Source organism: Triturus cristatus, chromosome 2_2, assembly GCF_964204655.1.
Source record: "Triturus cristatus chromosome 2_2, aTriCri1.1, whole genome shotgun sequence".
In the NCBI taxonomy this organism is placed as follows: Eukaryota; Metazoa; Chordata; class Amphibia; order Caudata; family Salamandridae; genus Triturus; species Triturus cristatus.
The window spans coordinates 858,984,370-859,008,919 of NC_140582.1; the positions used below are offsets into that span (position 1 = coordinate 858,984,370).

Below are 24,550 nucleotides of genomic sequence, written 5' to 3' on the forward strand. Positions count from 1 at the left end.
AAGGTCATTTGGGGCAAGTTACTCTTCATCGCGATAGACAGCATGACTGACATGAATTGCAACCAGAAGAAGGGCGGCACACATACCCCTCAGCTCCCCCACCCAGCGCAGAGGGTCTGGCACTGGGCACTCCGCCATAATATTCACCTCATTGTGGAGCACTTTATTGGGGTGGACATTTTCTTTACAGCCCTTTACAGCAGGACAGAGCAATTAGTCGCCAAGTGGGAACTCCATCCCTGGCTCCTCTGTGGCTCCTCTGTATATACTTTCATCATTGGAACACCCAGAAGATAGATCTCTTCGCTACTGCAGAGAACGCAGAATGCTCCGACTTCGCCATCAGGTATCTGCACCAAGAGTACATGGGCAATGCACTGTGTATTAATTGTTTACAGATCTTTGCATATGCTTTCCTACCTCTCCTGCTGCTTCCCTTCATGGAGAGAAAGCGCACTTGGGCCAGATAGCTTTGTAACTCCACTCTGCTGGAGTTGTCACCCAGGACCCCCACCCTTCCCCTCCCCAAAAGAGACTCTCTTCAGGGCATATATTCTCCTACAAAGACAAGGCCAGGTCAGACATCTGGATCCCAGGCAACTCAGTCCTTCAGTTTGGCACCTGAGGCCCTAGAGTTTCGGTACTTTCAGTTTCCACAAGAGTCTATGTCCATCTTGAAGGAGGCCCAACAGCACACAACACAGACCTGTTGAACACTTAAGTGGAAGAGGTTTGTATACTACTGGATGTCGTAAAATTGTGATCCTTTGAAACCCACAATCCAGGAGATTTTACCTAACTTTCGCACATAAAAATGACTGGCCTCACATACATCTCTATTCGCTTACACTTACCTGCTGTTGCCACCTGCTTACAGAACAGAGAACACGTCTTTCTTCAGAATTCCTGTGGTCAAGTCCTTATGGAGAGCCTAAGTGTGGTCATAGCCACCAGAGTTCTTCCTATGCCTCAGTGAAACCTTAGTGTAGTCCTTACCAGTCTTATTGGTCCACCTTTTGAATCGATACATTCATGCCCTCTGCAGTTGTTCTCTTGGAAAGGAGCCTTCCTCATAGCTAGGTGAATCAGCGAGCTGCTAGCACTCACTCTTCAGGGGCCTTTCATACAGGTTCACAAGGATTGGTTCATTCTTAGAACTAATCTGTGGTTCCTCCCTAAAGTGGCATCTATCTTCCACGTTAACCATACCCTAGAACGCATGCTACTCTACCCGCAGCTGGACTCTGTTGCGGAGAGAGCACTGCACGCACTGGATGCCAAACATTCCTTCATTTATATGTGTACAGCTCCAATTTATTCCTTTAGTCAGACTAGCTCTTCAAAGCTGGCATATATAGATGGATTGTCAAGTGCATCAGAAATTGTTACTATAAGGCCAAGAGGGTTCTATAAACTCCATCTAGGGTGCACTCTACCAACAAGAAGGGGGCTAATATGGCTTTCTTAGGTAACATCCCACTGGCAAATATTTGTAAGCCAGTCATCTGGTGAACTCCATACATCTTTACCAAGTACTGTTGTGTTTACATCTTCACCTGCCAACAAGTCCTAGTGGACAAGTTAAGAAGGTTATTTCTGACATCTGCATCATTCACACACTAGCCACTGCAGTGAGGAGGGTTCTGTTATACAGTCTGTGCCAAGCATGTGTATTATCTACAGTCACAAATGCTATCAACGGAAAATGCTACTTACCCTGTAAGTATCTGTTCGTATATATAGTGCTGTAGATTCACATGCAACCTCCTGGAGGTGTCTGACTTTTGCAGATCATCTTTACCGTTATCACTATTACAGTGTACATTGCGCTTGTTTCATCATATTTTTTATTCGCACTCCATAAATACTGTTATACGCTGTTCGAAAGACAAAGTAAAATGGAGTCAGTACCCATCGGGAATGTACACTGAGAGGATTTTTCCCAGCACATCTTGTGATTCGTGAGATTTCTTTGAAGAAACACAACTTATAAACTTGCGGCCCTCCTGACCTTTAGTTGCGGACCACTGGATAACAGCAGCACCGGACTGCTGTTTACTTGACTGAGTACAAACATTCAGAAAGACGTTTCATAAACGACATGCATTTATTTAAAGGCTAACTGAATTAGAAGCAAAGATGATGTCCTGAACCACTTAACTTTTTGGAACAATTTGCAATAAACATGTAAAAATATGATAGTCTCTTCAAAATTCAAAAAGTGTATTTAATTAACATGCAGAAATGTTTCACCTTAGTACGTCAGTTTATATCAGTGCACTGAAGTATTTTTAAAAGTGATTGTTTTCAAACATGAACTTGGAAACATGTATTCCTTCCCCCACCCTGACAATTATGCCAATAGTTAACTAAAAAGCAAGCCACTTGTCATGTTCACCCTCTGGGTCGTCTGGATTCTTGTAATACATGGACAATATTGTAGTTTATTAAAGCTCACATCCTGACTGCATGTATTTCAAGGTGGTCTTATTTGTAATAATCAAGAAAAAGGATGCAAATTGAAATCAAACAATTGTCTAGGATCACCCAATTTGGTCAAGTGGGTAAGCTGGGATTGATCCATGGTTTTCTGGTTTCCCATTGTTCAATTCAGCCATTAATGATTATCTCTATCTCATTTTGCATCACAATGTAATACTTTCCTTGGTTGCTGGAATGTCCTTAATGTGGAAATGCTCCGGATGTTCCCCATGGATGTTGCCATGGGGGTAGTCTGTCCTTTTTTGTTTGCTGATAACCGTGTTCTATTTTATATAAGTAATGTATCCGATGGTGGGGGAGGGGGCCTATACGGGTTTAATTGCAAGCTTGCCCCTTCCTAGGTGATGCTCACTCTTTATCTTAATTTCTTGCATATTAGCCAATGTTCACCCTTGGACTGATTTTCTTTGTTCTTCCCAAATTAATGTTTACAGTTGGGTGGCCCACTGGCCTTTCACTTGTTAGGGACCGTCAGTCCCGACTACTGCCAGATATGTTCTGTGTTTCTTTGTTCTTGTTAATAATGCATTCTAACTTTACACACCTTGCCCACCCACGGAAGTCATACATATACTGTTCCTTCATAGACGCCATGGGAGTTTGTTTATGTTACTACTTATGAACTCCCTCCACATTGTATCCCTTAATATTCAAGGCCTCAAAACCCCACTTAAACGTAAGGTGTTAATAAATTGATTACGCCGTAACAAGGTTGACGTAGCGCTTCTCCAGGAAACGCACCTACTATGCCCTGATACTTAACACATCCGCTCCTATTGGTACCCTACTCAATTTCATTCCTGCTACACACGCAAATCTCTGGGTGACCATTTTGCTCTATAGAGACCTCTCCTTTACCTTAGATAGCACATAGAGGGACCCTGAGGGGCAACATATAGACTGCCCATTGTTTTCACCTATGGTCGCAACAACGACAGAGACCACTTCTATTCAGACCTCTTTTAGAGAATCTCTCATTTCTGTGGGGTGATCTTGTACTAGGGTAGACTTTAACGTTACCTTAGATTCAAGCCTCGACCATACCCATCCTCGGTTTGGATGAGCCCCATACTCCGCCAACCTTGACACAGGGTATAGTCGACCTGACCTTATCTGATGCCTGGTGCCACCAACACCCCCAAGAACGGGACTATACTTTGTTTTCAAATGTCCATAGAACTTATTCAAGATTTGACTACTTATTGATATCCCAGTCCTTACTGCCTTGTCTTTTGGACACAAAAATTGACGTTGTAGCTGTATCCGGTCACACCCCAATATGTCAAAACCTTAGTTTGGCGATCCTCAATAAAAATTTACTTGGGCACCAGGCGCGTCGTGATCTCATTAAAGATACCATTGAACACTCCTTCCCCGAAAATAACACTGGAGACATGGCACCTGCAACCCTTTGGGATGTGGCAAAAGCTTTTTATCGGGAAGAGTTCATCACCCACAGGACGGCCTTCGAACGGGCGAACAAGCTCCGTCAACACAAATTGAAGACTCTGATACAACAGGCGGAAGCACACCACAGGGAAGGGGGCTTTCGCAGGACCTTGCGTCAGCTACTGGGTGAGCTAGAACACTTCTTTTTGAAGTCGGTGGCTAAAAAACTGCTTTATATTTTCAAACATATGAAAAAGGGGATAAAGCAGATAGACTTTTAGTGCATAAATTGCGCATCCGTTCCACTCGTTATCATATCCGAGAACTGGCAGGTGAGGAGGGTTGCCTTCGCCATGACACGGAGGAGATACTAGCGATTTTTAGCAATTGTTATCGAGCTCTTTACCAAGCTCAGCAGCTTGATGCTTTGTGACAAGATGATTATTTACGCACTTATCGTCCTCCAGATAGAACAGAAGAATTATGCCTTTTGGCGGGTGACATCACCCTGTATGATATTCGGCATCAGTCCACAACCTCCCTTCACGAAAGGCTCCTGGCCCTAAAGGTCAGACTGCCACTTTTTAAAAGCCTATGCCTCTCTCTCAATCGAGCCTCTAGAGCGCATTTTAACTCATTCAGTTTCATCAGGAGTAGTCCCCAATACAATATTGGAATTGCATAGAATGCATCTGTTGCAAGCCTGCCACGGAATGCCGTTCTTAACGGCCTATCACACTCCTCAGTTGTGATGTGGAGCTGTTTGCTTCCATTTTGTTTACTCACTTGCGCCATGTGTGGCCGACTATAGTTGCTCCGACACAATCGGGCTTCATTCACAATCAGCAAGCAATCGATAACACTCGGCTAGCGGTGGCCCACATGGAGGTAGAAGAGCCACTACACCACCCTATAGCCCTTCTCTCACTCAACACCAAGAAGGTGTTTAACCAGGTGGATTGGAGCGATCTCACTAAAGTCCTAGATAGGTTCTGGATAGGTCCCAAAATGAAAACGTTTTATCCCTGGCAATTTATAAAAATCAACTGCCAAACTTAAAATCAATAGTTCCCTCTCCTCAACTATTTGGCTAATGTGAGGCACCCATCCGGGATGCCCACTTTCCCCCTCCAGATTTGCTCTTATGATGGAACCATTGTAAAGGTACAGGATAATCCCCAGATATCTGGCTTGATGGTGGATGGGGTTGAGTACAAGCTTGCCTTATTCGCTGATGACATCCTCTGCTTTATTACGAATCCCACTGTTATGGCCTCTGCTCTAATGGAGGAATTGGAGGCCTTCCCACAGGTATCTGGCTTCAAAGTTAACTTTACTAAGTCACGGGCCCTGGGAGTTGCCGATCCCCATCATAGACTTGAGGACCTCATTCACCAGGCAGGCTTTCAGTGGGAGTTGTCAGACATCCCTTCCTTAGGTAATTTTTTGCCTTCTCAAACAAAGGACTTGTACGCTTGCAATGTACCCCCTTACCCCTTTCGTACGGCACTTTTGAAGGTCCTGTATCGCTGGGGGTAGCTGAAAATATAATCAATGGGAAGACTTAATAGCCTGAAAATGAATTTCCTGCCCGTATTGTTATGTTCTTCAAACTCTCCCGCTTGCTTTCCCACCTTTGGTATGGAAGCATATACGGGCGAAAATGTTGGCTTTCTTGTGGGGGTGTAAGTCCCAGAGGGAGGCAGGAGCGACTTTGGGTAGGCCAGTCTCAGTTCAGAGATTTGGGGTTCCCTGACGACTCTGCCTACATTTTGGTGGCACAAGTGCGCCCGCCTTGGACTGGAACCATAACCGTGACAAGAAACCCTGGATCCAGGTGGAGCAGGCCTTCCCCCCCGTTTATATTGGGCAATCCACCGGCAGATCGCATTTTTCCTTCAACGACCCCTCCGGGCCGTCTTATATCTCAACTACTCCTTGCAGCACTGCTATGTGTGGTACAACCACTCTCTCCTTCTATAGCAATGTGGTTGGGGGAAGGTTTGGGCTCTTTTTGCCATGGAGAAGTTGACTGCTCTTCTTCGGGACAGGGCTGCTAAATTTGACACAACCTGGTGTCCCTTCACTACCAGTTAAGCGATTCCAAAGAACTGGAGGTCTCCACAGGGTAATTTCACAAACACTACGTGCGTCTGATATTCATATTATGTCTTCTGGTTCAGATGTCAACTGTGTTAAAATGTGAACATTGTGTAAGAACTTTTGGGACGGTAATAGTCAATTTTTGCTTCCTATTGTATGCAACTGTGTGTGACTTGCTCTTCTCACTGGATATGGGCTTGATTTATTATGTACAAGAGTTCTGTGTGATATGACTTGTTTATTTGTTTTCTTTTACTTGAAAATGCAAAATAAAATTGTTTTAAAAAAAGTTAATATTTTGTCTTTAATTCTTGGCGCATGAGGCTAGAGCATGGGTGACAGACAGAAGCTACATTAAGGATCAGCTCGTTTTTAGCGCAAGAGTCCAAGAGAACCTCGCGGTGAGCCATAGCCAGGCTCTTGGCCCAAGCCTTTAGTGGCTCACCCACCTCTATTACATAATGGCAATCAACAGTACAAAGGCATAGGAAGGATATGATTTGACTATTGTGAAACAATTTGGTGAAGGAGTTCCAACATCACAGTTCAGGTTCTTGTTTCAAGATTCATATAGCATATTTTACTAAGTGCACTATGATACTGGGTGCTCTCTTCTCATGGGCAATTCCAAATGATTGTTGAGTTGCTGTCCTGTTTTCTTATCAAATACTTACTACCAACTTTTTCCTATTGCTTAAAAAAAAGAACAAAGGAGTAGAGAAATAGGTTGAGAAAGGTATTGTCCAAGAGCACACAATTTGTCACAAGGGATGTCCGAGATTAATAATAAAAAAAAAATTGCCCTCTGGTTCCATAGTTTCTATCTTGCTCATTATGCAAATGGGTTATGAGTGGTTCTGCTGGTGAGACACAGGGACAACTGTCACCAAAGAAATGACTATGTGCTGTGGAACCTGCTCAGACTTCAAATAAAGAGTTCGCATCTAGCATATAGTGCTAAAGCCAGGATTAAATGTAAAGTCTCCTAGTGCCATAGCTAAAACTTTCCCACTTTCCCTTGTCTAGTGGCGGATGTTGTGTTTGTGTCTACCAACCTCAGTGAATTACCTTGTTGGGGGGGGTCTTTGTTAACTGAGCATGTTTCTAAGCACTTCCATGGTTTACTGTTAAGAGACTAAAGGCCTAAGGAGATTGTGCAGCTTAAGCTTCGATTTCTTTCTAATTCAACAATCAAGTTACTTCCTAGGCACACTTTACCTGCCCAAGGTAGTAATAACAAGCAGAAATAGCTTACCCCAATTTGCTGTAGATGGATAGGGTGAGACAGTACTGTCAAATCTATGACTCTTCAAGAGACCAGAAGCTTAATTAACCCCTTCCCCGCTCATGACGGAACCACTCCGTCATGAGCCACGGTTGCGCTGTGCTCATGACGGAGTGGTTCCGTCATGCTGCGGCCGTTGGCGGCCGCTCCGCCCACGCGGCGCTAATTCCCCGCCTGTGCGGGCGATTAGCGCAGTGGGCGGAGACGTGACGGAACCACTCCGTCATGAGCACAGCTCAACCGTGGCTCGTGACGGAGTGGTTCCGTCACGAGCACAGCGGACCCGCAACTGTCCCCAAACCTCCCCAGCGCCGCGGCGGAATTCCTGCCGCGGCGAAGGGGTTAAGAGGGCATTATGGAATGAACCCCCCACCCCCCCGGCCCCCCCCCCCCCCCCCCCAAATAACTCAAGGAGACTCTGTTCATGTACATGCTTTGCTTCCACTGTGAGCACCTTCCAACCCTCTGCCTCATTGCCTCTACCCTGCTGGCATCATTGCTGCCCTCGGTCACACCACAGAGCATACTTTTTGGCCCCATTGAATCCCAGCTTTGCTCTCGTTTCCCGGACATGGTCTGTCAGGGAGGAAGTCGTTTCACTTTTCTTCAGTTAATTGGCAGTCTTGAGTGTTTGCCAAATTCACAAATGTCAACCATTATTGCTTTTAAGTTGTGGTCCAAGTGTCAAACATACAGTATAATGTCATATGAATACAAAATAGCAACAATTGTCTATGGGAGGGGTAAGACTGTAACTTGACACAGGTTTTTCCCAGAAGGCATGCTGGAGTTTCAATAATGAGCTTAATAAGTGAAGAGAAAGGTATCGTCTTCGTGTAGTGCTGCTAGTGAGCGTGATGGCATTAGAGACACACCTGCCCCCAACAAAATGTGAATATCTAGTCTATTGGTGCTTTATCTGGAAGGAAAACGAGACACCCAGCCCATGTACTGCAGGGACTGCCACAAAGTCAAACACCTCATTGTCTTAACAAGGTAGTCATTCCTGGCTACTCCTGGATTTATCTGATACATCACCACCATCAATCGGTGAAGATTGTAAGCCATGGGTCTCCCTGGGGCAAGCTCAGCCTAGTCTGGCAATACTAGCCTTAGCATTAGAGGCAGTAGTCTATTTGCCTTGTGTTGGAAATTTGCCCTTTATGTGGGGTCACTCAGGATGTTTCTGCTGTTTTGCTGAACCCTATTTTTGCTGGCTGTGCACTTTACTCCTTCTATCCAGCGGTAAAGTGATTCTCCTTTCAACATAGTAAAATTAGTATACCTCTGGTTGGTTTATTTAATATGCCTATAGGTCCCTAGTATATGATACCTGTGTACTCTAGGGCAGTAAATTCAATGCGACTAGTGGACAGAATCCCTCATTTTGTCATCCACTGCAGTGGCTCTGTAAAGCTTGCTTACAGGCCGACTATTTTAGCCTGGCTATGCTGCTTTAAACTGCAAATTCGACCTGCCAGAATAACCCCCTTTGATAAGTGTAAACCCTTCTGTTAATTAATAAGTCACCTCTAAGAAGGCCTTCTTGCCGATAAGGCTGGGGGCGTGGTATTTTAAGTTAAGACGTTAAAGTTTCATGTTAAACATGTCCCTGCAGTGAAAAGCCCCTGTAGCAGGGCAGGGGTGGCTGTACCATATGAAAACATTGGTAAACAATATTACATTTGATACATTTTATCTTTCAGTTGTGGACTTTTTAAATATTTATTAAGTACCCAATTAATTGGTGAAGTATTTTTTAAGGGTGACTTTTTAATAAGTTACCTTTGCTAAGCCTGAATCACCTGCTTCTCCAAGATCTACCAGCCAGTAATTGGCATTTCAATGGGTTTGAATAAGGTATGAACTAGGACAAGGACAACATAGCTAACACCAAGGCTGGCACCCAACATTTGTTCCCTCAGCCAGAACTGTCTCCATCACAGTGTTTTTCTTGTTGAGATTGCAATGTAAATGTCAGATCCTATCAGAGTGTCAAGCAGGTTTACTGGGGTATTCCATATGACACTTGGGACGCTCTTCAAAGAGACTTTCCCTGTCACAGGCAAATGTTAGCTGACACTGGGGCAATTCTCTTCTTTTGTGCACCCCCACAGCCAGTCAAGCCCCAATCAATGTGGACCCCTTCTTGACATTACAGTTTCATGACCTATTTGACATGTCTACTAGCTTTATATATAACATTTTGGGTGCACTTCAAAGGAGGGAAACAAAATGGCAATTGTGTTTATCCGTTGTCTAATTGCTGAAAGCTCAGCTTTGTTCTACCAGACCTCTGTCTGCCAGTTTGTTGGGAATACAGGGACTGCATAAAACTGGATTTGAGCATTAGATGTTGGAGGACACTAGGATTGCCATAGTAGTACACATCCACACCCTTCAAAACCTCTTACCCTCCTCAACCCTTCAGACATCATGGCCCAAGTTACGTGTGGACAAAGACTTTGGCCATCTTGAAAATGCCCAAAGAATTTAGTTTTGCCCCAGGAACCTTTACACCATTCGTTAGGGCATCCCCAGAGTTCATTCCCACTGACTAGCATGTGCCAGGTATACTGTGTGTGGAGTGCAGTTTTGGGAGCCCAGACAGTAGACTAGGTTGTAGGAGAAAAGATAGGTTTTTTGTCCACTCGATTTGAAGATGATATTCTTGAGGATCTAGTAGAAGACTGTGAGGACTTCGACAAGACGTAGTTAGTGCAGAGGAGTTGGTTTTTTATATATGCTGAGAACTACCACTGTTTTAAAGCAGGGCTGTTTTGTGCCAATAAACGGTGTCGGATTGTAGAGTTCAGATACTTAGTGTATGTTAAGAAAGAAAGTTCTGATAATTAACAAGGTAAAAAGGTTGGGTTGAGCACATAAAAGGGGAGAAATAAATCAAAAGGCACAGAAGACTGTCGCTGTGAGCCTTCGGCTCATCCAGTTTAAGTATCTGCACAGAGTCTATTTCACTAGAGTTAGGTTGTATAAGGCGGGCCTGGTGGCCTCTCCGCATTGCCTCCGTTGCCTGAATGCAGAGGGGACGCTGCTACACACGATATGGGACTGCCCTGGGTTAACTAGGTTCTGGCGGGGGGTCTTGACCTGTCTGTCAGAGGTGCTGGGTTGGGATCTCCCACGGTCCCCCAAACTGGTGCTCTTGCATGTGATGGAGGATATAGGGGGCAATGTCTATAAGCGCCATCTGATGCTCCTGGGTTTTACTCTAGCCAAGCGAGATATAGCGAGGGCGTGGAAGGCGACAGTCGCACCTTCACTATCTGTCTGGAAGACCGGTCTCGATTTTTGTATGGGACTGGAGGCCCCCATCTATGTGGCATGGGTCTGCCCCCGTAAACATTATAAAATATGGAAGCGCTGGGCGGACTACAGGGGACTGGACTTAGAGCCCATATTGGAGGAATAGTTGGGTGGGTGGTGGACCATCTCCCTCTAGCTTTAAAGAGGCATGGCACACTGGAGTACCAGGCACAGCCGGGTCTGGGGGGTATGGGTCATGGACGGAACAGAATAGTAGTCGTGCATAGATCTGCTACCTTGACTGGATGGACAGTGCGATGGGTGGGGGGTGGTGTTATGTTTTTTTTAAGGGAGGGGACTGCTTTGGTTCTGCATGTCTCTTTTGTAGTCTGTATACGATACTTCATGAGAAAAATGTCAAAGCTGGTATGTTGTCTTTTGATATGGTTGAAGTCTCTGGGTCACAGAGCTTCGCTGGATGTGTCTTTGACGAATAAAATTTGTTTACAAAAAAAAAAGGCACAGAAGAGTCAGGATCGTTAAAGTGGGGGTATATTGTAGTTAGAAATGTGGTTGCTCAATGGGAGGTAGGAGAGAGCAAATGCAAAGTTTGCCATGGGCTCTGGTTTAGTGAATTGTTTGACGGAAGGTAGAGAAAGAATTAGAAGATCTGTTACATTTATTATGTGTGAGTTTGCACAGAGGAATTGAGTTAATGGAAAAGAGAGGCTCTTTCATGAAAACAATTAATTACTAAGAATTTGTTTTCCACATTTGGTCATGTGTAAATCCATGCTCTCCAATGTCATACGAATGGGTGAGTCAATGTTGGGGAGGAAGTGTGGAGGAAAGGAAAACATGGAAGAGTTGCAGGTATCTGTAGCAAAGTGTTATGGTGAAATGTGCATCATTTTGGAGTAGGCGAGTGTTAGAACCTGGTGAGACTGGAGAGGAGATGAAGGGTGTTCTCCTTTAAGAATGGTACTTGGGGAACATATGCAGTTGGATGAGGTAGATACGTAATTGAAGGGGGCCAGATGATCAATTGACTCAGTGAGTGGTCACAGAACAGTCTTATGAGAATAGAATACAGTTGTTCTGAAAGTTGTGGTAAACGTAATTGCTATGGGAGTCCTAGGGTTGGTTTGTTTAAGTATGTGTGTGTGATTGGGCCTATGTATGTTTGGTGGGGTGTTGGTGTGTAGAGTGGATATGCTTTTATGGCATTGGTGTTCAGGATTGTGATCAGAGAATATTGATGCTCCCTGGAGGCGCTGGTTACGTCATCAACCTGGCAGGTTGACAATGCCTTGTAGTAGAGTGAAAGTGTGCTGTTTGTCTGGTAAGTCTTACTTGCTTGAAGAGAGTCTCTAAAGGGCCACAGTGTTGTAATGGAGGAGGATAGCAGGCAGCGGATAGAACAGAAGTTTAAGGTGTATTCTTGGCTGAGGGCTTCGGTGAGAGGATGGATTGTTTAGTGACTAGTCTTAACTGCACCTTCTTTCTTTCTTAGTGAGGCAAGAGAATTGGTAACTTTGTTTATTGTAAGAGGTAGCAATGTCATTGTCATGAAATGCTTGCATTTTTCTGATGGATGCTTTTTCCTGCAGATCCCGACTATGAATATGCCCAAGCACCAAACTTAACTGGAATATTTTTTTCCTCTGGATTCTCTCTTCTGCACTGTCATGTGGTATCACCAAACTGCCCACCCGCACAGGATTTGATTTATTGAAGTTTAAATCCTGTGGAAAGTGTGGAAAAAACATCTCTGTCTGATCCCCAAAATACCTGTATGTGGTGTCTTGGGCCTGACCATGTTTGTAGAGCTATGACACCAGCTGGCTATCAAGGAGCGGGTAGCCCAACTGTTTGTGTTCTGGACCAGTAAGGAAACTTCAAAGTGGTCCTTGTACTTTCCTACATGTAAGTCTCCTGACAGCGATTGATGACCATCCCACCAAAACATAAGAGAAACCACAGAAAGGACAAGTGTTGCTTTTCCTCAAGGTAATAGTCATGCCCAAGAGACCATGTTAAGATTCACCTGTGTTGTTCACTGATGCGCTTTTTTGTTTTCTTACGAGCCAATCCTATTTCTTAAAAAACTTAACCAAGCTCCTGGCTCCATGTATCCACCCATCATAGGTCAAAGCCTTTCAGAAGGCCAGGTTCGTCATATTCAATATCACCTCTCTTTCTGGCGAAGTGTAGCTCACTGGTTAGAGGAGGCATACCCTGAAGCAGAGGTCAGACCCGGGACCAGGGTTCAATTCCCGACGCGGCAGGGTCCGGAGCCCAATTGTCCACGGACTCGATAATTCTCGCTTCGGTGCCCACTCTAAGCACGAGTTCACACTATGCAGCTCTGGGCAACAAGCTTGCTTAATCTCCACAACGGCCCCCCCGTGGCGGGATGCCTGGCTTTCACCTTGGGGATGCCCAGTATGGGTTATCTCACAGGGAAAAACCAGGACGGGTTCCCAATGCAAGCGCCAAGATGCCCAAGGGTAAGTTGAGCGCTATATAAGAACACATAATAATAATAATAATAATAATAATCTGGCTTAGCTCTCAGTGGTGCGCTAGATCCTACAGGCTTGATGATTCCAGCAGTTCTGTTCTACTTGACTCTATACTACCACAGGCACCATCATCAGTGCCTTCCACAAGGAAGCCACAGCAAAAACAACAATCGGATTGTTCACAGTGCTGTTTCTGGAATCGTCCCAGTACCACTCTATGAGCCCTTCTCTGCACTGACTCAGCATGATAGAATAGAGATAACTTTGTTGACTATAGAAAAGATGAATGCCTCCTTTGAAGAACAGCTTCTTTCTGAGCCTCTTCTCAGATCCTATGTTTGCCTAGTTGGAATAACTCTGTGGCTCGGATTCAGATGTCTTTGACATTCATAGCCTGGGTTTTAGGTGCATAGAGGACGATGTTTCGGAGTCTGACAACCTCCTCTTTCCTTGTAAATCAGATGATGAGCTATTATTGGATATTCAGAATACTGGTGATTTTGTTAAATCCCCAGCAGGTGATATCCCATATTCTTCATTATCTCCTTCTGGAGATATCTGTCCATTTACTTTTGTTACAGGAAAGGCAGCAGACGTTCTTGAGTTGCCCTTGACGTCTGAAGAGCCTTAAGCCAATAATACGTTGAAAAAAATTAACTTTCATATTCAGTGGTAATGGATCCTCTTCTGCCATTTAACAAGGCATAATTGAGACTAGTACTGGCTGCTTAAGAGAAACCATTTTCAGGATCAGCAGTTCACAGGCTGATCTCTCTGCTTTATTGCTATACATGTGATCTTAAGTTTTTATCGACACATCCTTCTCCAGAGATTTTTGAGGTTCAAGCAACTTCTGCTAAACGTAAACTAAGTGCTGATCCCACTACTATACTAGACCATGAGTCCTAATGGCTTGAATTCATTGGCCGCATAGTCTTTGCCTCAGGCAATTTTGATCTACACACTGTGATCATCATGTGCCTTCTGGGACATTACATCCACACCATGTGAGAAACTGAAAAGCTCTCTCTGATTACCCATCCAGTTCTCTTGAAGCCAGTCTAGACACCTCTGAATAAATCTCTAGATTTAGTTAATACAGTGGCCTGTTCTTTAGCTACATTTGTTATGCTCTGCAGGCATTCCTGCATTCCTGGATGTACTTCTCTGGCTTTTCTGTGAATGTCTTTGCTGCCTTAATGGGTATTGTCTTCTAGTGGCAAGTGGCTTTTCTGCAAAAATCCTGATTTCTCTCTGAAGCAATTCTAAAATAGTTGCTCTAATATGTGTTGCCAAAAACCATCTAGTGGCATTTCCAGTGACCAGCCTTCCTTGCAGCTTCAACTTTGTCAACTTGTTTAGATCCTGCAACAGTACTATTGCTCCTTTCGCAGTAGAGGTGGACCTAAGGGATACCAACAGCAGCATAATTTCCAGTTCCCCCCACTCACTGTCTTAAGCTAGCTCTACCTTTTCAAAATAGATATATTTTCACAATTTCATTTTATTCATGTTTGGTTATTTAAAATCGATACACGTAAACAACCATGCACTGCAATTTCGCATAAGTGCAGTAAACAGCAGTTATTATGAAAAGCTTATAAAAAGTGTAAAATGCAGTCTGAGATATTTCTTAAAAGAACGCCGTTCCATGTGAACGAAGTTTAAGATTATTCAAAAATAAGAACATTTCACAAAGTTTTATATCTTCTGTGCTCTAAGCAGGGCCTCCAAGGATTTGCCAAGGGGGGAAAAAGTGCAAGGCGCTTGTATTACACGTGTGCAGCCACAGAAGCCGGGCTGAGTGTTCTTAAGTCCCTTAGAATAAAAAGGATAAGGTTCTTGAAACTCCTTGAATCCAGCCCATTTCGTTTTCTAATGTATTAGAGCTCAGGATTCTTTACGGAAGAGAGCGTTGTGGCTTTTGTCTCATCAAGTTTTGCTTCCTGGCCGATCGAGGTTAGCGCAAAAACATTGTGAAAAGTGAAGCTTTCGTCTTGCAGTGCTCCTGACCAAAGGGGCCGAAGGGACTTTTTTGGTTGCCTTGGGGTATTCAGTGTGAGCTGAGGCCTGCCCTTGACCGTAAAGGGAAAGAGAGCATGTGGCACACTTCGACAATGCCATTATCTCCCCGTTGAGACAAAAGGGAGTGCAAATCGGATAACGTCTTTGCATTTCCCCAGTCTGGCTAGGATCATAGGTGAGTTGGCAGAGAAGCACAGATCTGAGGCTTCTTTGCACAGTCTAGTGCCATTGGCTCGGCATAGAGGAACTAGCAGACTGTGATGATCACTGACAAGATTGGGCAGCAGCATTGCAGATGAAATCAAGATTCACTGTGGTAATTGAATAGTTTATATGATGTTCCCTCATCCCACCTCGCCCATATAGGGTTGAAATCCATGATTGGGATGGATAGGAGCCTCATAGAAAGGATTTTCCTTCATGCCTGAGTAGTGAGTGCTTGATAAAAATAGGGCTGATCCTTCCCTGGGGTATAAGAGCCATCTAAGGTCTCAGTGATGGAGCTGTACCAAAGCCTTTCGATGTCCTGCTCGAATGAGGTTTACATGGCCTGCCTATTCACAGCTTCTTTCCAGGCTGGGTATGGTATTTCGTGGGTGTGCAGATTGGCAGCCTCAATATTCAAGCAGCTGATTTCCTTTACGGACTGTTTGCCATGGATAACCCTCCTCTTCAAATATTGATTTAAGTTGCACTTTTAGTGTAAACTGTGGGGCCTGCAGGGCTCTAATATAATATTTTACTTGGTGCCCTTGGCACATGAGGTCTGGTCTCTGGAGACCAAGCTCCAGTATCAGCCTTGCTTTTCTGGCCTACCGGGTGCATGAAAGATTTGTTTGTATGCAGAGATTTGAGAGTTCTTGAGGTGCATATTAAAGGCACCGGGAAAGGCTAACTGGTCACCGTTTAGAGCTGGTATCAATTTTCCTCTCAGGACTTTAATTTTAGGCTCAGCAGTTGGTCTGTGTGAGTGACAATCTAGGAGTTTCAGACTCTGAATGACTCGGGTGCTCTTGTTTCTAAGATGCCTTAGGTGAGCCACAGGTTTTGCCCCTTTTGTAAACCCGACTCCTAAGTATTTGTAGTTTGACGTTGTTGTGATTTGGAGGTCTCCTAGCTGCCAGTGGGTTTGTTTCTTGTGTGGATATTTTCAGAAAACGATAACTTTATTTTTTCCCTGCTTCACCTGAAGTTTGTTAGCTTGGTTAGAACTATAAAGTTCACTGAGGGCTCTCTGTATGCCAGCTCCTGAAATATATTAAAAATAGATTTGATTCATCTTCTCTCCACCATCAGCTTCCAGTAAATGGGCTGCATTTGTTAAAGGCACATGTTATTGTCCTGTTGAAAAAGCACGCTGTCGAAGTGGTGCCTTTGGATGACAGGAGCATGGGATTCTATTCCCCTAATTTCTTGATCCCCCTAGATATATGGGTGTCTAACACCCATTCTGCATCTGAGCCTCTTGGGTTTTTGTGTGTAAGGACAAGCCTAAAATGCTGTCTGAGTCCAATCCTCCTGGCTCTGATTGCACAGGATTGAATGGTGTCCCTGGATGTCGAGGACTCCTATTTTCATGTGCTTTACAAGTCTTCAACATTAAGCTAGCTTTGATGGTTGCAGTCTCCTTCAGAATCTTGCCTGCCATATAGTGCTTTGGAGCTGGAACACTTTTTATTTTAATAAAAGTCAGAGTGGGATTCCTGAGAATCAAACTACTAGTGGGGCTTAAACGAGGGTCTGGGTATGGTTATCATGTGAGGAATGTGCAGGATGATTTAGTATCCACCAAAAATATTGTTATTGTAAGAAACTTTTTTCCTTTGGCAGAAATGTGGTTGTGTTGCATATACATCTAGCATCTCACAAGGGATGAACGTTTGGTGGATTGATTGTGTTCTCAAATATACAAGAATTTAGTTCTGCATGGTTCTTGGCCATATTGTGCATACTATGGTTAAGGTTATGGCATGAAGAGCCATAATAAGTAGAAAAATTGATTAAGTATGGGTAGAGATCATTTTCAAACCGGAAAGGAATGCATTTCTTTTGAGCTATGAAAAAGTTCTGTGAATTGCATTACCGTCCGTTTTATTTACAGCGCCAATCCAGCAGTCACCTGAGGCTGCAATTTTGTGCTCACCTTTCTAAACAACATTACCACCTTTAAATACCTGAGAAATGTTCCACAGATAATCATAAGAAAAAACAAAAAACTGACACATCTTGTAAGTCCATAAACAATATGACAATTGTATGTTTTGTCTTCTTTTTTGTTACTTTCAGCATCAAAATTCAGTAAATTTGGGGGAAAGGATGATGGTTCTACTTTTAAAGCAGCACTCTTGTCGGGACCCCCTGGAGTTGGTAAAACCACTACGGCATCTTTGGTCTGTGAGGTAAGTGTTCAACCTTAACCATTAAAGCATGGTGTATAGTCATACTCTTTGGTGAACATTAGGCGAACAAAACGAATACCCTGTTCATATATGCTGGTCCTGTAAAAAGGCTGTAATACTTCTATAAATGATAAATGACTAGATGCCATGCAGCTCTCTCACTCTGTTGGTGAGACATGGATGTTGCATTGGGTTAATCCTTCTCTAAATATGCTAAATACCCTATATCCATTGCCAACATTAAACAGAAAATAATCTTTTTTTAAGATTGGATTTTACATTTTGTAATTTTACGTTTTGGAAACTGTTTACTCACCAGTACAGGTTTCCTGGCAGTAAGGCATCTGATCTGAAAGAAAAATGAAATTTAAGCAAGAAGAAAAAGAAGTTAAACTATTTAAAATAAAAAAACTAGATGATTTTTTAAGATTTGCAGACACCACATAATTTCAAAAATATAGAGCAAGAATACAATATATCTTCCTTTTAATCACTGCTTGTGGAATCCAGGACTCTGTACAAGATAATAAGAGGATGATCTAAGAGTATGCAAACAAACACAGGAACAACATGCCCTACCAGAGAGATTTGTGCACAGCACATACAAATTGGATCCTTGAGTCGATGGGCAACCAGTATTGTTTTCCAAAAAGTGATGAATCATATGAGAATTTAAAAGCTGCACATTTGCAGCAAGCAGGCAGCTGGCCACTTAATGCTAAAGACTGTTTCCCATCATCTCGCTTGAAGTCAGCGTCTGCTATGACAGCCATACTTCTGCTATCCGAGGTAACACATGAAAGGACCTTTCTCAAAAGTTTGAGATTAAATGCAATGACTGCTGTACCTACGGATACAAGAAAGCTCAAATCTAGGTCATCAGTAAATGTCAGAAAGAGAGTGTTCTGACAAACATGTTTAAGGCAAAGGTGATGGCTAATAAGTTAGTCCCCTTTCCCACCAATTACCATTAGCACGATCCTACTGGAGTTTATGGTTGAGTCAGAGGCCCCTGAATCAGTTTAGATATTTTTCATGTCTTAAAATCCATGAGCAATTCTCCTTTGTTTGATGAGATGTAAGTATACATGTCAAATGAAGACTGCCATAGGACTGGATACGGCATGCCAAAGGCTCAATATGGACAGTAAAACATAGAGGAGAAAGTAAGGAGCCTTCACAAATTGCACTACTTAAAGAGCATGGTTGTAGTGAAAAAGTTTTAGGAGACATAAGTTGGAAGCAGTTAGTGAGAAAAGGCCCTAGTGAGAAAAGGCCCAAAACACTGCAGAGGCAACCGACCCTATTATCTGAAAACTAGCCTAGGACTCTGTGAATTAGTTTAGTAAAACATGTTTCAGATGGTTGTTAGTGCTGTAGTTTAGGGCATATTCCCAGTGTAGTGCCATGTTTCCAGTTGGCATATTGAAGTACAATTTCAGGGAGGATTGTGCTGATCTCTGAATGCCAAGTCTCCTTGTGCTTTCATTTTTACTATTTCTATTCATAGTAGAAGTTGATCTTCCTTGACTTTGGTTTTTCCCCCGATTATTCAGTTGCTTTCTTAGTCAATAAATAGGTCAGTTTACAGTGCAAAATACCATTGCCGAGAGTGTAAGAGAAGATGTATATTTATCTGAAGTTTTAAGGCTTGCATATTCACCACAAAATCAAAAGCTGAGATTTACATCTTTGTACCTGCTGATAATTTCACTGGAGTGGAACCAGGTTGAAGGGATGGACACTTCTTTTTTTGGGGGGGACCAGCCTCTTAAACTTAATCTAACCTATTAGAAAAGAAGTTGCTGATAGGAAAGTTGTGTCCTTGTAAAAAAAACAAAAAACTACATAATCGGGAACCTATTTTGTGTCGACGGTAGTCAGCAGTTGTTCTCCTCCAGTGATTCTATTTTTAAGTGACATATATCACATTAATAATTGTAAGGAGGTGAGATAACATAGCTTTCTTCATCAGGTCCTCCAAGCAGCACAGTAGGATTGTAGATTGTTGATGAAGAACGATTGCAGCTAGTTCCCTAATGCAACTAAAAACTAACGATGTGGCTCTTTTGAGCAAATTCATTGGACAATTCTGGGTTCTGATGGCATTTATAGCCACAGAGTCCAGCAATTAGCTAACCCCAAGGTGCTAGGCTCGATTTAAAGAATTTAGTAGAAATGCCACAGCGTGCAGCTAGGTGGCTTCATATGAGGCTGCACTGGGCTCCTTTCTTCCCATGCCGTCCGAGCTCTTTGGGAGCACATTTATCCAATGCTGAGGTTGCTTCCACTGTTTTGAAGCGAGGAGTGCCTGTCCTCGATATCTTCCAGGTTATTGTGTGGACGCTGGTGCATGCATTCACAAAGCAATGACAGCCAGGTACCGCAGGAAGGACACTTCTCTCACTTGATTCTGCAAGTCATTTGGTCTGAGTCACTTCACAGACCCTCCACTTTAGGGAGATACTGCATTGGCATCTATTCTAAGGTGAGGAATCTGCAATTGGAAGGTATCTATCAAAAGAACAAGTTACTTAGCTTCAGTAATGCTTTCTGTGGTGGGTACTATAATTGAGACTGCTCACTTCATTTCCACCTCCCCAATCAATGGAGTGATATCTTATTAACATTTTAAAAAGGTCTCAAGTTAGTACTCAGCACACTGTAAGCAAGAAGTGTTCATGATCCACACCTGAAGGAGCAAAAAGAGGAGGATGAGAAAATGACTTCAGTGCGCAAGGATGGTGCTTATCTGCTGCTCTGCTCCATCACTTCTATGGCAGTATGGAGCCAACTTGTAGTTGGGCAACACTGGGAGGAAACTGGCTTATTGCAGGTTTCACCCTCAGTTTGACTACTAGGCACTGGTGTAATGTGTCTGAAATGCCCTAAGCCCTGCCTTTCAGGGCTCAGTGTGTGTGTTCGCAGAACTCAAAATGGTATACGTTTGATTGTATTACACCCATTTGGCATAGCTAAACTCATTTGTGACTCCCTAGTATATGGTACCAGGCGTACCTAGGGCCTGAAGTTTGAGAGGTCGATCATGGTCTGTAGCAATAGTTGTCCATCATGAGTACTACAAGGTGAATCATGTCTCACAGACTGCCACTGCAGACTGTTTTCTTTTTTTTTTTTTTTTAACTTTAAACTGCCATTTTTACATTAGACACATTGTACATCATATAGATCTTTCAGATAGTTATATCAGATTGTACATTCAATAGTGGTACACATCAACTGCATATATCAGTGATACGTCATCAGAGAACTTAACCCTCGTACAGACTTGATATGAGGTGTATACCCCGTTGTCTCAGGTTCCAGATATGGCACAGAAACTAGGGTAAAACGAAAGCCTAAACTAGGGGGGGAGGCATGAACAGGCACAACCAATGACATCGGCGAGGGTTTGTAGCGTCGTAGGGGTAAGGCACCTCTGTGTCTCATGAGTGCCTATCCTATTGGGGGTCGACCTAGAATTACGTTAGCATAACCGATATTGGGGTATGTAATGAGATCATGTGGGCGGAATGTCGAGAGATTGGTTGGGCGGGATCTGTGACTGCGTGTGCAGGGCCGACGGTGTGAGTTGGGTGTCTGTTGGATCTGCACCTGGGGATAGCTGCTTGAACTGATACAATAGCATGGCCCATTCCATTGAAATGTGGCGTTTGAGGACCCCTCTCACTTCCTCCTCCTGCAACGTCTCCTCCTCTGCCGCCGCCCACTTGTGTGTAGCTCCCACCCAAGCCGCCAGCGGTGGACCTGTGGGGGAGCGCCAGTGCATAGCGATGCTGCGTTTGGCCAAAAGCACCGCAAGGGAGAGGAAGCGAGTCTGCACCCTGTGTTGCTTACCTGCGCGAAAGATGCCTATGGCAGTGGCCTCCCATGTGGTCATGCAGGTTAGCCCCGTGAGGGTACCTAATGCTGTGTGAATGTGGTGCCAGAAAGTTTTGATGATGGAGCAGCTCCAAAACATATGTTGGAAATCTGCATTCCGTTCTTGGCATCTGGGACAGAGGAACTGAGTGTCAGGGTAGAACCGTTGGAGGCGTGCGGGTGTTAAATAGGCCCTATGTAGGATGTAGTATTGAATGTTCTTAAAGCGTGCGTTTCTAGAGACCTTCTTAGGGTACTCCAAGGCTCTCCCCCACTCCCCCTCGTGGAACGCACGCCCAATTTCGGATGCCACTGCAGACTGGTTGAGCCTTTTTTTAACTGCTAACTCGATTTTTCAATTAAATGACTGCACTGTTAAGGAGCTGTGTTATAGCTCTGGGGGGGTTGCATGGACAGTCAACTGGCTTTTTTCGCTCAGGTCAGCATTTTGGACACTGACTCTGACACGCACGCTGACTGACGCGCATGCCTGACTAGAAAAGGGGCGGATGACCCGACCGCGAAGTGGTGCCTTCATGGAACACGAGCAGACGCAATTCTAGACACAGTTTCAAACCTGATAACAATACACTCCAACTTATGCATTCTGGGTGCCCTCAACATTTGGTTTGACAAACCCAATATGACCCATTCAAAAACAATAATCACTGGCCTAGACACACTGAACCTTATCACATTGTTCACAAATCCACACACATCTCTGGACATATCCAAGATGTCTTTTTTGATAATACTGAACTAGTTACCTTTCAGACTATAACTCCAGTCACATGGTCAGACCACCACTTGCTTGCTTTCCAACATAAAACAACACTAAGGGACTCACCTAAAACTAGCCACCATCCATCCATCTACCTACCGGCCGTGGAACAAACTCAATTTGGAACACTTAGAAACACAACTACTATCAAGTACAAATCTGGAAACAATAAGTTTGGTTCAAAATCTATATGAGTGGCTACCTTGACATCCTGATACCACTCAATACCACACAACAGCACAAAAGAAATAAAGCGCCTAGGAGAAATTTAGAAATAAAAGACATAAAACAAATTAGAAAGCTGCAACGTACCTGGCTCAAAACAAATGCCAAACAAGACAAACTTCACCTCCAAAAAAATTAACAGATTATACAAGTCTGCTATCAAAAAAGCTAAGAAAAGGTACTATTCAGACAGAATTCAAAATGCTAAATGTGCAAATAAAGAATTCTATAAAATACTCAATGAATTTCGCAAACCAAATTGCCTAGAAGGAACTCATCCTGTTACTCAAGATTTCACAGACAAACTGGCAAATCATTACACAGACAAAGCAGACACATTGGACTCGGACTTAAAACAGAAACAAAGCACCAGTACTAACCCCTGTACAAAACAACAATCCAAGAATACTCTAACCCAGCCTCTCTGTTCCTTCCAACACATCTCACACGATGAATTTATGGCCCTGTTCAAAGCAAGCAGGCCTGCCGGCAGCCCTTCTGACCCCTGTCCACCACAAACTTTCAAGACAATTATTTTAACAACCTCTGCTGCCACTCCAGTAAGAAGAATCATCAACAGTTCCTTAACTACCGGAATATTTCCAGAAGACCTCAAAAAATCACACATACGCCCTTTACTGAAGAAAACAAACTTGGACCCGCTGAACCCTGATAACTACAGACCCATTACAAATGGACTTTTCCTGGGCAAACTGATTTAAAGAGCAGCGTTCACAATTCATTGAAGAGAATGAGATACTCTCAGACTTCCAAACAGGATTCCGTTCTGGAAGAAGCACTGAATTTGCCCTCCTTGCCATCTGGGATGACCTGAAGAATACAGTTGACCGCAGCGGGGTTGCTGCTCTACTCCTCTTGGACCTCTCGGCTGCCTTTGACACAGTTGACCATGACACTCTGAAACTAAGACTCTATGAAGCCGGCATAGAGGGAACTGCTCTAGACTGGATCACGTCCTACCTTCAAAACAGAACTAATGTCATCCATACCCCACCTTTCTCGTCCAAACCGTACTCCACAAAAGCAGGGGTCCCTCAAGGTTCTATCATTTCGCCCATGCTTTTCAAGATCTACATGAAGTCATTACCGGTACTGATCAATCAATTTCACCTCGCTTGCTAGAACTATAAAGATGACACGCAAATACTCCTTCAACTGGAATGCCCCAAAGACTTTGAAAAATCCAAAATTTTCAGTTGTCTTGGAGCCATCACAAAATGAGTGGTTCAAAAACAGAAATACTCATGTGTGGCGATTGGAAACATTACAACCCGCTTGCCGCCTGGCCTGATGAACTGGGATCACCGCCTAAAGTATCGAAGGAAGTAAGAAACCTCGGAATGACCATGGACTCCAAGCTGTCGATGAATGCCCAAGTGGACAAACTAGCAAGATCAAGCTTTGTCACTATAAAAACACTACAACAAATTTTCCCTCATTTGGGATTTCCACACAAGGTCCAAGCTACCATCACCCTTGTTCTGGCCAAACTCGATTACGCCAATAGCCTCTAGCACAGATCACCTTTAAACCATGAAAAGGCTACAATGGATTCAAAACTCGGCTGCCAGACTACTCTTGCATATCAAACCGTGAGACCACATCTCCCCTACCGTGAAAGCCCTGCATTGCTTACCGGTTGCCAGAAGATCCACGTTAAAGCTACTTTGTATCACCCACAAAGCAATACATGGAATGGGACCGCTCTTCATCAGGAATTAAATCACCAAACACATTCAACAAAGGACCCTCCGCTCTAAAGGGGCATCTCGCCTCAAAATCCCAAGATACAAGAAAAAAAACATGAGTGGCTGTGTTCAAGCAGCCAAACTATAGAACTCGTTACCCCCCAACATAAGATCCACCGACAACCACCTTATCTTCAGAAAACTACTCAAGAATTGGCTCTTCCCCACATAAGCACTATACGCAAACAGAAATTTACAGCATATTCCTCTGTATATAAGCATTTATTTTCACTATAGATATGTGCCTATCTTTTTGTATTGCTTTCTATAAACATGTAGAATAATTATGTTGTTGTAAATAAATAAAAAATCATCTTTGGTCTACATGTACTTACTTCCATTGTGCATCTATGTACCTTCCATGTACTTGGTTCTGTGTGTCTGTTACCTTTCTCCTGAAA

The 24,550-nt window shown here is 43.6% G+C and overlaps 1 protein-coding gene across 1 annotated transcript in view; it reads left to right on the forward strand.

Moving 5' to 3' along the window:
- Nucleotides 1-24,550, forward strand: part of RFC1 (replication factor C subunit 1) — a 765,282-nt gene that overhangs the window by 534,580 nt on the left and 206,152 nt on the right. The window contains exon 14 of the mRNA XM_085642249.1: nt 17,380-17,492. Within this exon, the coding sequence (XP_085498375.1) occupies nt 17,380-17,492 (113 nt within the window). The remainder of the gene's footprint in view (nt 1-17,379; nt 17,493-24,550) is intronic.